The sequence below is a fragment of the Elephas maximus genome, chromosome 23 (assembly GCF_024166365.1).
Source record: "Elephas maximus indicus isolate mEleMax1 chromosome 23, mEleMax1 primary haplotype, whole genome shotgun sequence".
Lineage (NCBI taxonomy): Eukaryota > Metazoa > Chordata > Mammalia > Proboscidea > Elephantidae > Elephas > Elephas maximus.
The window spans coordinates 59,632,733-59,649,118 of NC_064841.1; the positions used below are offsets into that span (position 1 = coordinate 59,632,733).

At 36.3% G+C, this 16,386-nt stretch overlaps 1 protein-coding gene across 7 annotated transcripts in view; it reads right to left on the reverse strand.

Annotated features, from left to right (window-relative positions):
• Positions 1–16,386, reverse strand: part of LNX2 (ligand of numb-protein X 2) — a 93,245-nt gene that overhangs the window by 8,320 nt on the left and 68,539 nt on the right. For all 7 annotated transcript variants that reach the window (XM_049867895.1, XM_049867893.1, XM_049867894.1 and 4 more), the window contains 2 exons: positions 12,494–12,634; positions 3,337–3,514 (listed from right to left, as the gene is read on the reverse strand). In XM_049867895.1, the coding sequence (XP_049723852.1) occupies positions 3,337–3,514; positions 12,494–12,634 (319 nt within the window). The remainder of the gene's footprint in view (positions 1–3,336; positions 3,515–12,493; positions 12,635–16,386) is intronic.

Sequence of the window (16,386 nt, forward strand, 5' to 3'; positions counted from 1 at the left end):
ATTTCCCTGCCAATCCTGTCATTTGTAAACAAACCCGCAAAGGACAGTTCCAGTGACTGAGATGAAGCAAAAGACCATTTTTACTGCTTTATTATTTTCATAATAGAGGGGAAAAAGCTAACTCATGGAAAACATTCCAAAACGATTCAGAAACTTAAAATGATTTCACAATCCCCAAGAAAATGTAGGGCTTGAGGCATGGTGATAAGTTGGAAAGTCCAAATGCCTTGTCCTAGTTTAGTGTGTGCAGACCCTGGCTTCATCTTTAATCTTAGAGCCTCAGTGATTTCTATAGTTCTTTCCTACTCAAAAACGATTTGATCTTTTGCTCTGAAGAAATGAATTTTTAATATATTCTATTTTATGTTTGCACAGTTTTATACATAAAGACAGTCCTATATATTTCACTGAGTGTAAATATATCAGAATCCATCCAGAGAAAATATCTGTGGGCTCACACAAAGAAATGAAACTTGTGATTTGAATATCTTCCCTTCCTTGAGAAAAGAAAAAGTGTCCATTGCTCTGCCAAGTAATAAAAACAAAACAAAACAAAAAGGGCAACAAGGATTATATTAAAGGTTAGGACAGAAAGGATTAGTTTTGAGGGAAGCAGAAATTTGATATCAAAAAAGCCTACAGCAAATCCCCTCCCCCAATTTGCCATTTATTTTTCAGGTTATTAAAGCAAAACACTCTCATTGTAGAAAACTTAGAAAACATACTAAAATAACTGGAAGGAAACCAAAATTACCCCAAATTCTATAATTGGGCAAATAAGGTTTTTTTAAATAACAGCTTTATTGAGATATAATTCACATACCATTCAATTCACACACACAAAGAATACAATTCTATGATTTTTTGGTATATTTACAAAGAGTTGTACAACTATCACTACAATCAATTTTAGAACATTTTTATCACTCTCCAAAAAACCTCTGTACCCACTAGCAGTAACTCTACCTCTCCCAGTCCTAGGCAACCATCTATGTACCTCCTGTATCTATAGATTTAGATATTCTGAACACTTTATATAAATTGAATCATGTAATACATGGGCCATTGTGACTGGCTTCTTAGCATAATATTTTTATGCTTCAGCCACAGTGCAGCATCTATTCCATCATATGGGAATACTACATTCTGTTCATCTGTTCACTGGTTGATGGACATTTGGGTTCTTCACACTTTCTGGCTACTAGAAAACTGCTGCTGTGAACATTCATGTACAAGTTTTTGCGTGGATGTATGTTTAATATTTTGAGGAACTGCCAAACTTCCAAAGTAGCGACACCATTTTACACTGCCACCAGCACAGTATGAAGGTTCTGATTTGTCGACATCCTTGTCAACACTTGTTATTATGTGTCTTTTTAAAAATTATACTCATCCTAGTGGGTGTGAAGCAGTATCTCATTGTGATTTTTAACTTGCATTCCCTCAATGACTAATGATGTTGAGCATCTTTTCATGTGCTTCTTGGTTATTTATAGATGTTCTTTGAAAAAAATCTAACAAAATTCTTTACCCACTTTTTAATTGGCAGTTACTATTGAGTTGTAAGAGTTCTTTATATATTCTAGCCACAAGTCCTTTATCAGGTATAACCCAAAACCCAGTGCTGTCGAGTCGATTCCGACTCATAGCGACCCTATAGGACAGAGCAGAACTGCCCCATAGAGTTTCCAAGGAGTGCCTGGTGGATTCAAACTGCCGACCCTTTGGTCAGCAGCCGTAGCACTTAACCACTACGCCACCAGGGTTTCCTTATCAGGTATATGATCTGCAAATATTTCTCCCATTCTGTGGGCTATCTTTTCACTTTCTTGATAGTATCTGTCACAGACTGAATTGTGTCCCCCCAAAATATTAACTTGGCTAGGTCATGCATGATTCCCTTGTATGATTGTCTACCATTTTATCTTCTGATGTGATTTCCCTGTGTGTTGTAAATCCTATCACTATGATGTAATAAATGGATTAGTGGCAATTATGTTGATGAGGCCTATAAGATTAGGTGGTATCTTAAGCCAATCTCTTTTGAGTTATAAAAGAGAGAAGCAGGCAGAGAGACACAGAAACCTCATACCACCAAGAAACCAGTGCCAGGAGCAGAGAGCATCTTTTGGACTTGAGATTCCTATGCTGAGATGCTCTCAGACCAAGGGAAGACAGATGACAAGGACCTTCCTCCAGAGCTGACAAAGAGAGGAAGCCTTCCCCCGGAGCTAGCGCCCTGAATTTGGACTTTTAGCCTACTGGAGTGTGAGGGAATAAACTTCTCTTTGTTAAAGCCATCCACTTGTGGTATTTCTGTCATAGCAGCACTAGGTGACTAAGACAGTGTTCTTTGCAGCACAAATGTTTATAATTTTGATGAAGTCCAGTTTACTTATCTTTTTTTTTGTTGCTTTGTTTTTGGTATCATATCTAAGAAGACATTGTGTAATACAAGGTCACGAAGATTTACACCTATCTTTTTTAGATTTTAAATTTAAGTCTTTGATCCATTTTGAGTTAATTTTTTATATGGTGTGAGGTAGGGGTCCAACTTCATGCTTGGACAAATAACTTTTAAGATTCATTTTTCCATATAAACTTTGGAAAAGCTACTTTGGAAAAACCAAGTATATGGAAAGTGCCATTTTTACCACACTAATGTTGGCTAATTACCATCCCCACTACGACCTCTGTAAATTGTATAATATTGATGGGGAATGTGAAATTGTGAATGAGTCTATCCCTAAACCACTACATTTTTTATTCAGCTTTTCTTCTGCTCCACTTTCTTTTCCAAACCTGCCCCAAACAGATACTTTAAAAATAATATGCACCTGTTATAAAAATAAAAATGTGGAATACCAGAAAGTTAAAATCTTACCAACTGGAAACAAATATTGTTGGGATTTCAAAACATTTTGTTACGTCTAATTTTCTTGAATGATTTTTATATCCTTGATATCACACCATATAAACTATTTCACATTTTTTCCAATTAAATTTATAAACATTGTTTATATTTTAGTGACATGGCCCTTCAGAGTATCTAATCTGCCATAATGCTGGAAGCAGATGTCTCTTAGAGGGTCTTTTCCAACATAAAATAATTCAACAGACTAGGTAACTATTAGCAAATTCTAAAACTGTCATCAAGCGTCAACAATTTTCCTTTTTCATTAGACGTTTTTCTAATCTTATAGAAAGGTATTACACATTAAAATGCAAGCAACAGCTTAAAGGACTTGAAAAACTTTGTAGATACTCTTTATTTTTAAAAATGTGACTTTAGTTCAGGGAGAAGATGTGGTGGAATTGTTCAAAAGCCCATCTTACCTCGCTTGATTCTGCCATCTCGTGCAAGACAGCCATGGGGTGGCACACTGGTCACAAAGATGGGCAGTTCCCCACTCTTACTTCCTCTGCCACCAGCTACTGTCATTCCAAGAGACTCATGTGGCTCCTTCTTTACAGTAATGTGCTTTTCTTGGCATGTAACACATTGGGTAAGATCCTAAAAAATGAAAGGAAAAATATGATTGGATAATGTACAATATAAAGTTGAAGTAAACTAATCACGTGTGGCATCTATAAAGTTATATTTATTCCTTACTGTAGAGTCTTTTTTTTAGGAAACCCTGGTGGGGTATGGCTGCTAACCAAAAGGTTGGCAGTTCAAATCCATCACGTGCTCCTTGGAAACTCTATGAGGCAGTTCTACTCTGTTCTTTAAGGTCACTATGAGTCAGAACTGACTTGACAGCAATGGGTTTGGTTTTACAGAGCTTAAGGAATACACAGTTTGTAATAGGTACAAACACTACACCAAACACTGTGGACAACACTGTCAAATTTTGGACCATTGTATTTTCATGACTAACTACTTACAGGAGCCTTGGTGGTACCATGGTTAAGAACTCGGGTGCTAACCAAAAGGTCAGCAGTTCCAACCCTATGGAAATCCTATGGGGCAGGTCTACTCTGTCCTATAGGGTTGCTAGGAATTGGAACCGACTTGATGGCACATAACATCTACTTACGGATCTTAAAAAACTCAGGGCTATTGCTATGTGGGCACCAAAGTAAAATAAGCACATCTTTTGTGTAATTCGTCTTAGCTCCAATTGATTCTACAATAAATTCTTTAAAAGTCAATACTGTAATGCATTCGAGCATTAAAATTCTGAAGACAAGCCAATTAATTTTACTTAATTCTTTCTCCCTTTTTGTTTGAAAGAAAAGTTGATAGAGTAGTAAAGAAAAAAAAACAAAAGTCAGTCTGGAATTTTGCTAAACTGCTTTCTTGCCATTCTTACTGATAGGATTATCAAAGTGCTCAGTCAGGAAGCAGGTGCATCTCCACCTTCAAAACCTTCATGAAAAGATGAAAGATTACAAAATAATTTTTGAAAAAGTTAATGACAGGGAAATAAATTCCCAATAAACTACTATTGATTTTTGTTACCTGTGGTAGTTATGTTCTACAAAGTCCCTGTGAAAAGTGAATCAACAAATACGGACCCAGCCTTGTTTGACCTTAGCTGGGAACGTGCACATCGGGCAACTCAAATATTTTGCCACTCTGCACATGCACATGTCTGAAAGTGACTGCAACAGAGCCCAAGTATTGATTTTGGGGTTACATATAAATTTTAGTGAGTAGGCAAATTGGCAAATATGGAATCTGTGAATAATGAGGGCTGTAATAATTTCAGGGAAAAGCTATTTTTACTACATTTGCCATTGCTACTCAATTACTGAAATAACTTCTTGCAAGTAAGGAAAGAAAATTTAAAACATTGCTTAGAATTCAATAAAAAAATCTACATACCTTCCAATGTGCAAAGCTAATGACTTTACAACCATTATTTCATTTATACCTCACAATGGTCCTGAAAATAAATACTAATCATGGCCTCGTTTTACAGATGAGAAAACAAGCATAGTGAGGTCACATAACTTGCCCCAAGTTGTACAACTATAAGTGACTATGCTGGGATGTGACCTGATGCCAGAGCTACTGCCCATAATAATATCCTACACTTGCCTAGACTCGTTGAGTTCGATTTGGTGTTAATGTTTTAAAAATAGGCAATTTAATTTTGTTATAGGGTTAATCTTTAGATTTAATCTCCAGAACCAGAATTTTGCCATTTTGATTAAAGAGAAAGATCATACAACTTTCGTGTCAAGATTAACAAAATGGAATTTACATGGTTTGAACCCCACCTCTACTACTAAATAAGTACTAAAGTGTTAAATTTAAGTATTAGATATTTTAGGTTTCATGTCCTAAAGCAGGGACAAGAAAATTTTTTATGTCATGTAATTTTGTTGAGAATAGTTTTTAATTGCTGTTAAAAAAACTAACTCCAGTTTTGCATTTTGCAGTTTGTTGAATAAAATTATTTCCGAAGTTTTGATAACAGTTGATTGGGCATTCTGAATACAGAAGACATGCTGAGAATTCAAAATATAGAGGAAATAATCTTAACTGATATTACTAATAACTTCTCATTTTTAATTCTTTTTTTATTGTGCTTTAAGTGGAAGTTTACAGCTCAATTTTATAACTTATTGTTATGTGACATTAGCTGCAATCCCTATAATGCGACAGCACACTCCCCTTTTCCACCCTGGGTTTCTTGTGTCCATTCAATCAGTTCCTGTCCCTTCCTGCTTTGTCATCCTGCTTCTGGACAGAAGCTGCCCATGTGGTCTCATGCATCTGCTTGAACTAAGAAGCACACCCTTCATGAGTATTATTTTATAGTTTACAGTCCAGTCTAATCTTTGTCTGAAGAGTGGGCTTCGGGAATGGTATTGGTTCTGGGTTAACAGAGTATCTGGGGACCATGGTTTTGGGGGTTCCTCCAGTCTCAGTTAGACCATTAAATCTGGTCTTTTACGTTAATTTGAATTCTACTCTGCACTTTTCTCCCACTCCATCAGGGACTGTGTTGTTTTCCCTGTCGGGGTGGTCACTGATGGTACCTGGGCACCGTCTAGTTCTTCTGGTCTCAAGCTGATGGAGTCTTTGGTTTATATGGCCCTTTTGTCTCCTGGGCTAATGCTTTCCTTTTGTCTTTGGTGTTCTTCATTCTCCTTTACTCCAAGTGGGTTAGGACAAACTGATGCATCTTATATGGCTGCTTCCAAGTTTCCTTATTTTTATTGTATTTTAGGTGAAAGTTTACAGCTCAAGTTAACTTCTCATACAAAAATTTATATATTGTTATGTGACACTAGTTGCAATCCCTATAATGTGACAGCACACTCCCCTTTTCCACCCTGGGTTTCCTGTGTCCATTCAATCAGTTCCCGTCCCTTCCTGCTTTCTCATCCTGCCTCTGGACAGAAGCCACCCATGTGGTCTTCTGTATCTGCTTGAACTAAGAAGCACATCCTTTACGAGTATTATTTTAAGTTTTATAGTCCAGTCTAATCTTTGAAGAGTGGACTTTTGGAATGGTATTGGTTCTGGGTTAACAGAGTGTCCAGGGGCCATGGCTTCGGGGGTTCCTCCATCTCTGACCATTAAGTCTGGCCTTTTTACATGAATTTGAGTTCTGTTCCACACTTTCTTCCCACTCCATCAGAGACTCTGTTGTGTTCTCTGTCAGGGTGGTCATTTGTGGTGGCCGGGCACCATCTAGTTCTTCTGGTCTCAGGCTGATGGAATCTCTGGTTTATGTGTCCCTTTTGTCTCTTGGACTAATATTTTCCTTGTGTCTTTCGTGTTCTTCACTCTCCTTTGCTCTAAGTGGGTTGGGACCAATTGATGCATCTTAGGTGGTCGCTCGCAAGCTTTTAAGACCCCAGACACCACTCACCAAAGTGAGATGCAGAATATTTTCTTAATAAACTTTGTTATACCAATTGACCTACCTGTCCCCTAAAACTATGGTCCCTAAACCCCAGCCCCAGCTACTCTCTTTCTCAAAGAGTTTGGTTGTGTTCAGGAAACTTCTTAACTTTTGATTTAGTTCAGTTCTGCTGACTTGCCCTGTACTGTGTGTTGTCCTTCCCTCCACCTAAGATGATTCCTGCCTACCATCTAGTTAGTGAATTTCCCTCCCCTGCCCTTTCCACCCTCGTAACCATTAAACAATGTTTTCTTCTGTTTCAACCTTTTCTTGAGTTCTTATAATAGTGGTCTCATACAATACTTGTCCTTTTGTGACTTACTAACTTTCACTCAGCATAATGCCTTACAGATTCATCCATGTTGTAAGATGTTTCAGAGATTCATCATTGTTCTTTATCGTTGCATAGTATTCCATTGTGTGTATGTACTATAATTTGTTTATTCATTCATCTGTTGATGGGCACCTAGGTTGCTTCTATCTTTTTGCTGTTCTGAACAGTGCTGCATATGTCTATTCATGTGATGGCTCTTATTTCTTCAGGATATAGTCCAAGGAGTGGGATTACTGGATTGTATGGTACTTCTATTTCTAGCTTTTAAAGAAAGTGTCAAATTGATTTTCAAAATGGTTGTACCATTTTACATTCCCACCAGCAGTGCATAAGAGTTCCAGTCTCTCCACAACCTGTCCAACATTTATTATTTTGTGTTTTTTGGATTAGTGCCAGACTTGTTGGGGTGAGATGGTATCTCATTGTAGTTTTGATTTGCATTTCTCTAATGGGTTAATTATTGTGAGCATTTCCTTATGTATCTGTTAGCCACACGAATATCTGCTTTGGTGAAGTGTCTGTTCATATCCTTTGCCCATTTTTTTAATTGGGTTATTTGTTTTTCTGTTGTTGAAGTGTTGCAGTATTTTGTAGATTTTAGAGATTAGACCCTTGATGGATAAGTCATAGTCGAAATTTTTTTTCCAGTTTGTAGGTTCTCTTCTTACTCTTTAGTGAAGTCTTTTCATGAGCATAATTGTTTGATTTTTAGGAACTCCCAGTTATCTAGTTTCTCTTCTGGTGTTTGTGCATTGTTAGTTTTGTTGTGTATTCTGTTTATGCCATGTATTAGGACTCCTAGCATTATCCCTATTTTTCCTTCCATGATCTTTATCATTTTAGATTTTATATCTAGGCCCTTAATCCATTTTGAGTTCGTTTTTGTGCATGGTTGAGGTATGGGTCTTGTTTGATTTTTTTGTAGATGGCTATCCATTTATGCCAGCACCATTTGTTAAAGGGACTGTCTTTTCCCCATTTAATGGACTTTCAGCCTTTGCCAAATATCAGCTGCTCAAAGGTGAATGAATTTACGTCTGGATTCTCAATTCTGTTCCATTGGTTTATGTATCTATTATCGAACCAGTACTAGGTATTTTGACTACCTTGGTGGTATAATAGGTTCTAAAATCAGGTAGTGAGAGGCCTCCCACTTTGTTATTTTTCTTCAGTAATGCTTTACCTATTCTGGGCCTCTTCCCTTTCCATATGAAGTTGGTGGTTTTTTTTCCATCCCATTAAAAAAATGTCATTGGAATGTGGATAGGGATTGCACTGTATCTGTAAATCGCTTTGGGGCTTTGGGTAGAACTGATATTTTCACAATGCTCAATCTTCCTATCCATGAGCATGGTATATTTTTCCACTTATGTAGGTCTCTTTTTGGCCTTGTAGTTTTCTTCGTATAGGTCTTTTACATCTCTAGTTAGGTTTATTCCTAAGTATTTTATCTTCTTGGGGGCTAGTGTAAATGATATTGATTTGGTGACTTCCTTTTCGAAGTTCTCTTTGTTGGTACAGAGGAATCCAACTGATTTTTATATGTTTATCTTATATCCTGCCACTTTGCTGAAATCTTCCAGTAGTTTTCTTGTGGATTCTTTGGGGTTTTCTGTGTATAAGATCATATCATGTGCAAATAGGGATACTTTTACTTCTTCCTTACCAATCTAGATGCCTTTCATTTCTTTTTCTTGCCTAATTGCTCTAGCTAGGACCTCCAGCACAATAATGAATAAGAGCGGTGAAAAAGGGCATCCTTGTCTGGTTCCCATTCTCAAGAGGAATGTGTTCAGACTCTTTCTGACATTTTAAATTATTTTTGACATAGTTTGATTGGAACAAGAAAATATCACTTTGTTTTACAAGTTCTATCTAGTATTTGGAATATAGTTGCAGATAAGTTAATTACATATAAACCAAACCAAACTCATTGCCGCCAAGTCAATTCTGACTCATTATGACCCTGTAGGACAGAGCAGAATGGCCCCATAGGGTTTCCAAAGCTGAAATCTTCATGGAAACAGACTGCCACATCTTTCTCCTGCAGAACACTGGTGGGTTCAAACTGCCGACCTTTCAGTTAGCAGCCAAGAGCTCAATCACTGTGCTATCAGGGCTCCTTTTTTAATTATATATATTTGAGATGAAACCTGCTAAATTTTAAAGCTGACAGAAAAGAAAATTATTTTAGTCCTCGGTTGCTCACATCAGGAACTACTTCTGTAGTTTCAAAAGAAGCACTTTTTTTCATTTGAAAGAAATGGACTATCACCAGACATTGTTGGGATGAGAAAGGGCATACTTTTCCTTTATGTTATAAGAACCAAGTGTGTGATGAGAATATATCTGGTTCAGATGTTTTATCTAGTGCATCTGGTGAGTAAAGAACATTTTGATACAATTCTATACTAGTTTTTATGTGAATTAAAAGTATATATATATTGTATATTAGAAATACATGTTATATGTACATATAAAATAATGTATTATGGATACATATTCTATATGTGCACATACACAGGTATTATCCCGCTAAGTGTAACAGTGGAAGACAATATCTCAAATGTTTTCTAAAACTTAGTGACCATAAGAGGATGTTGTAGATAAAATAATTATTAATATTATAAAACAGGAGAAATATAGGAATTATATTTATAGAATTAATTATAACATTTCCTTTAACGGCATTGCTTTAAAGAGCTGACATGTACTTAACTGTTAAGAGCCGTATTTACCAAATCTCTAAATCAGGCTCTGTAATCCAGACCTATCTGTCCTTCTCTGGACCCAGAATCTCTGCTCTCTTCAAATTTTATCAAGGGAACTACTTATAATAACAGCACAGTTTTCCTGGAAAATGTTATCATCTAGTATAAAATTTGTAAACATCTTAAGGCAGTCTACCTAAAGGTATGCAATCTTTGTTGGTATCCTTCAAAACTGAGCAAAAACTACTTAATTATTAAGACAACTCAGGTAAAGTCTGCCTTAAGTATATTTACTTAAGCAGTTTCAGCCCTCAGGAATTTAATCAATTAAGGGTAGTTGTTCTACTCCTCTAGATGCCTGAAAGGTATGCATTTTTTTTTCTTGGGAACCAAACCAATCTTCAAAGATTATACTCAGTATGCTTCAAAGGGCCTTCTGAAGGTTTAGCACCATATATGTTTATCCAAGCAGCCTCTCAGAGGCTTAAAAGTAGAGTAATACATACTTTAATTTTCGACAGCTATAGTTGTATGAACAGGTTGTTTTGTTTTTTATAGTTGTGTGAACAGGTTCTTTTGGTGGACACGTGTGAGGGTGTGCCTTCCCTAGGAGACCTTGACACAACCCTTTATTTTTCTAAATCGGGTTTTGGCATAACAAATGTAGTATATAAATAACAAACAGCTAAATTAACATTTAAAATTTCATTCCATGTGATTGTTCTAACCAACCAGGCTTGCAGAATACCTAAAAAAAAGAATAAATTCCGCACTGCTATTTAATACATGTCACATAAAACTGAAGAGGAGGATCAGCAGAATTATGAGAGAAAAATATACATACCCAAAGCAAACAAATAAAACAACCAGAGTTCTCTATACGAATATTGGAGTGATTACGCACGGTTTTTATAATTGTCTTAAAATATAATGTTGCCATAAACACCCATATCTCAAATTATGGTAGGATTCAATGAGTTAAAAAAGATCCAATATACCAACTTTTGCCTTAATATTACAATTCTTTTGAAATATATGTAATTTGTAAAGCAAGGACAAGCTATATGAAAAACTCCTATTCGAAACAATAACTCCTTTTTCCTAGTCATCATTATGATGGCAAAATTATAGGTTTCCTTCATACATTTAGGTTTTTGTTCAGGATGTGAACAAAGTCAGTAGTTATAATTTCTTTTAAGTATTAACTAAACCAGTGACAGGTCTGTACTTAAGCTCAGAAAACTAGATAAACCTCATAGGCCCAAAATACTGTTTCTTAAGCTATGCTTTCTGAGGGTACCAGCAAAAGATTCCAAAGGTAATTATTCTCTCAACTTACCTACAGTAAAAAGCCACTTAGCACATAGGAATCATGTTTTTTTTTTTTTTTAAATGCATACCTAGCTTGTGTAACATGCTCCAAGAATACCTCTCATCAAAGCATTTGCTTCTCAAGAGTTCTGAATATTTTTAATTGGATATGTTTTAATAGACTTTATTTTTTAAAAAAGAGCAGTTTCCAGTTTATGGAGAAATTGCGCAGAAAGTACAGAGTTCTAGTATTAACAACTTACATTCCTGTGGTGCGTTCGTTACAACTGATGAACCAATACTGATGCATCATAATTAACTAAAGTCCACAGTTTACATCAGGGTTCACTCTCTGTGCTATACAGTCCTATGGGTTTTGACAAATGCATAAAGTCATGGACCCACCATTACAATATCATATAGAATAGCTTCGCTCCTATGGTTTTAAGCAGATAATTAAGCAGATTATTTATTTTTGTTTAATAAATTAATTTTACTTAAGGAGAATGACTTTGGAAACTTATATTTAGTTGTTTTCACATAACTGGGTAACCATCACCTCTTCTTAAGTCTGTGTGCTTCACTGCCTACTAGAAGTTAAGTTCAAATGAAGGATCAAAGGAAGCAAATCATATCAAGAATGCAGTAAAGTACCACCCTTTTTTGATTTCTGGAACTAAAGAGAGAGAGCATTGACATTCTCAGCACATAAAAATAATCTTGGAATGTGTCATAAAGCCAGTTAAATACTGATTCTGAAGAAGCAGTAAAAAGGCTGAACATATGGAAATTTCAAATAATTTAGGGTCATCTTCCTATAAGCTGTAATATAAAAAGAACTATGCTATACACTTAAGTGTCAAATTTTATGATCCATGTTTAATATTCATATATACAATCCTGTTGTTGTGGGCAACCTGCCTAGCTACTAAGTACAGACTTGTGGATCACAGCTTCACTATGTTTTTCAATCGTATTACCAACTGTTATATTTAAATTGGCTACCCAAGATAAATCCCACTTCCAAGTAAGACCGAACTAAGATTTTTCTGGAAGATTACACACCTCTCATCAATCATTTGAAGACGAAGCTTCCCCACCATGAAATGATCTCCACTGGCTGAGACATAGTCATGTATATTTCACACCCGGAAACACCTAGCTTCACGTGTCTCTAACAGAACAAAAGCCTTCATTTAAATCTTTTCAACTTGTAACAATGATCTTTTGAGGATGGCAGAAGCTGAGAACAAAACAAAATGATTCCTCACCTTATGTGAGCTGGGCCTGGTGTGATACAGCTGCTGAGAGTGATGCTGGTTGCCACTTGGAGTTCCTGCTTCTCGGTTAGCGTTGCCAGGCTGCGGCTTCCCTGGCCTGGCAATTGTTAAATTCACCCTCTCGCCACTAGCCTGGAGAAAATACACATGCATTACCACCAGTCGTTAGTGATGTCTGTCTTTTAAAAAACTATAGGCAGAGTGATTGCCAATACACTTCTGGGTCACAGTACCAAGGCCTGTCCTGGGCAGTGACTATAAGCACCCAGTGGTGGCAGGAAGGGAGCTAGCTTCCTTAGCTAATGTTTTAAAGCTTCAGAGGTTGAAACAACACTCACACAGCTCTTGCATATACCCCCTTCCCTCCAAAGTAACCAAGGCAAAGCAGTCAAATTGCCCTTCATCTCATCTTCCCATGATTTCTGGAAGGGTAACTTTTCTTTTAACGCTTCTTTGCCCTTCAAGATGGGCCTTGGTATTGTGAGCGAAAGCAAAGGAAAGACGCTAAAAGGAAGAACGGACTCAAAACTTGAATAAAATCCATTGTAAGGTTTGAAATAAATTCTGTAATGGCTACTTTGGAAGTACCAGTAGTCCCCGACTTATGATGGGGTTCCATTCTGACGACTCCACTGTAAGCAGGTTGTAATGTGCTGAATACTTTTTTTTTAGTTTTCATTACTATTGTCTTTTATTATCAGTATCTTTACAAATCTAATCTTTATTTGTTAGTAATTGAGCACCTGAGAATGATAACATCAGTAAATTATGTGCTGTATGCTGTATGTAGTACATATCACTAAAGATAAGATGCATAAAAAAAAAAGGACAGTCCTAAATGCAGTTTGTTGTAACCTGAATACGCCATAATTGGAGACCACTTGTAATTATCAATGAAACTACATACAACTTTGTTTCTGGTTGCTATAGGTGTGAGTAAAAAATAGGGCATTAGCTCAAATCTCTCAAAAAGAATGATTATAGAAATCCTGTACAAGATTAGAATTTTTACACACACACACACACACGCCCTTAAGTATTACAATAAATTATCTTAGATTGACTACTTAAATTTGGAGGGCCATTCTATCATTTAAAAAAAAATCTACGTCTATTATACTAAAAGCTTTTTTATATTTGGTTTTAGAATACAGGCCTGATTTACTTGGTGCTGACTCTTGATCATGACCACTGTTCCCAATTTAACTATTACTCCTATGGAAAAATACAATAGCCTGCTTTCAAGGAGGGGTCAATAATGTTTAGAAATAACTCTATTTTCAGTGATAAACAATTTTAATGCCCTATTAAAAAACCATTTGCTTATTCAAGCATCTTTTTTCCTCCTTTTAAAAATATTAATTTTGTTGTTATTGTTAAGAATATACACAGCAAAACATACACTAATTCAACTGCTACTACATGTACAATGACACTGATTACATTCTTTGAGTTGTGTAACCATTCTCGCCCTCCTTTTCTGAGTTGTTCCTCCCCTGTTAACATGAACTCACTGCCTCCTAAGGTTCCCATCTAATCCTTCAAGTTGCGGTTGTCAATTCGATACCATATAAAAAAATAGTTGTTAAAAGAGCACAATGCTCACGGCAGACATTCTTTACTAGTTAAGCTAAACTGCTGTTTGGTTGGTTTAAGAAGACTTCAGGGGATGTTTTTGGTGCTTATTCAAGCATTTTATTAAACTACACAGTTTTAGTCAAGTTCTTCAAAATAACTAGAGAAGTAACAACACAATATGCAGTCAAGACTCCCAAAGCAGAGTCCAGGGTCTTGATCTAAAAGGTAAATACCAAGATAGACTGTTTAGACTCCTGATATTTAAAATCCTGAAGCTTCAGATTATTAGATATAGGCACAGTGAGAAGTTCCCTCTGTGACTATTTCAATGTATGAAATTTTCATTTCTGCTTAATACCCCATAACCACCAAATACTCCAAGATCAGTATTTAAGCTTTTTTGGGGAAAACTCCTGCTTATGCAAATATATGAACAGAAGCAAATTCTTGATCTTCCAGATTGCTTGAAAGACAAAGTTCTGCGAATGTGATGAAAGTGGGCATTTAGAATTTAAATGATGGGCCCATGTTTCGGTTCAGGCTAACTTTAAACACACTGAACACCTAACAGTTCAGGGTTTCAAACACAGCATGGTGTGTTTTGTTAAAGTCATGATTCTGACAAATGCAGGATGCCCAAACGACAGCATCTGTAATTCCTAAGTCAGTGGTAAGCCATGTTGCTGGGAGTATAAATTGGTATAATCTTTCTGGAGGGAAACTTCACAAAATGTCTTGAAGTTGGGGGGAAAAACAGGAAAAGTCTGTCAGTAGGAAAAGGAATAACTATGTTATCATACACGTATATCTACTAAAAATCACGATGTGAGTCTCTACTTGTTTTTGTGGTACAATATCTAAAACATACTGTTGACATAAAGAAAAAATTACACACTCAGCATTCACAAGATGAGGGCATGTATGAGAATTTGTGTAAATATGTTATTTACCTATGAATATACACATAAAAAAATGTTTGGAATGATGGCCACCAAAACATTAATGTTGCTGTCTTGAGGTTGTTGAGATTGCATGTGATTTTAACTTCCTTCTTTTCTGTATTTTTTCTTCAGTATCCCCTTAAACATGGAGTATACTTTATTTTTATAATCCAAAAACAATAATATTTTAAATTTTCTTGAAAAAGAAACTTAAATTGGGCAACCAACTTCAGTTTTCCATAGTTTGGGAAAAAAATACAGCACATAGTAGGATGGAACTATAAAAATTCAAATACCGTCTGTTATCAGGGAAATTTTTAAATATATTTTCTACCTGTGTATCCATATTTTCCACATTTTGCCTGGAAATTTAATAAGAACCATCAATTTAGGGACTGTAGTGTTCATACATTGCCTAAAATATATAGATTATTGATATCTCACCGCATAAAGTCCACTCAATTCTTCTATGTTTCCCCAAAGAAACACCATAACTACAATAGCTTTCTTCTTTTCCTCTTTTTTTTTTTTTTTTTGTTTGCCTCCTCATCCCACCAACCTCCACTCTTACAAGATGAACTCTCTTTCAGCAGACACAGTAGCTGGCTGATATCCAGAGGTACAGGCCCTAATGCTACCTTCAATTTGAGGCAATTTTAAGGCATCTGATTTTTTTAAACCTCAAGTCCATGATATGAGACTAGTACCTGAATCTCCTCTCAGTATAATACGGATATGTGTGTGTGTGAAAACGGACAAGGAATAAGCAAGAATGAAGAAGAATTGATGCTTTTGAATTATGGTGTTTGGAAGAATATTGAATATATCATGGTCTGCCAGAAAAACAAACAAATGTGTCTTGGAAGAAGTACAGCCAGAATGCTCTTTAGAAGCGAGGACAGTGAGACTTTGTCTCATGTACTTTGGACATGTTATCAGCAGGGACCAGTCCTTGGAGAAGGACATCATGCTTGGTAAAGCAGAGGGTCAGCAAAACAGAGGAAGACACTTGATGAGACAGACTGACGCAATGGCTGCAACGATGGGCTCAAACATGGCAACGATTGTGAGGATGGCACAGGACCCGGCAGTGTTTTGTTCTATTGTACCTGGGGTTGCTATGAGTCAGAACTAATTCAACGGCACCTAACAACAACAACGTGTGTGAGTGTTTGTGCATGCTTTCTTAAGACCAAACTGAACCAAGAAGTAAAAACAGGGAGGGGAAAAGGGAAATACGTGGGTTGGATTATAAGCAAACCCGGGTTTTCTTACAGTCTTAAATTTTCACTACGTTGTGTCTGTGCAAAGCTACCTTAATTTCAGATGCTGGTTTCCTACAGTGTTTTGCTGTGCCTGCTTTAA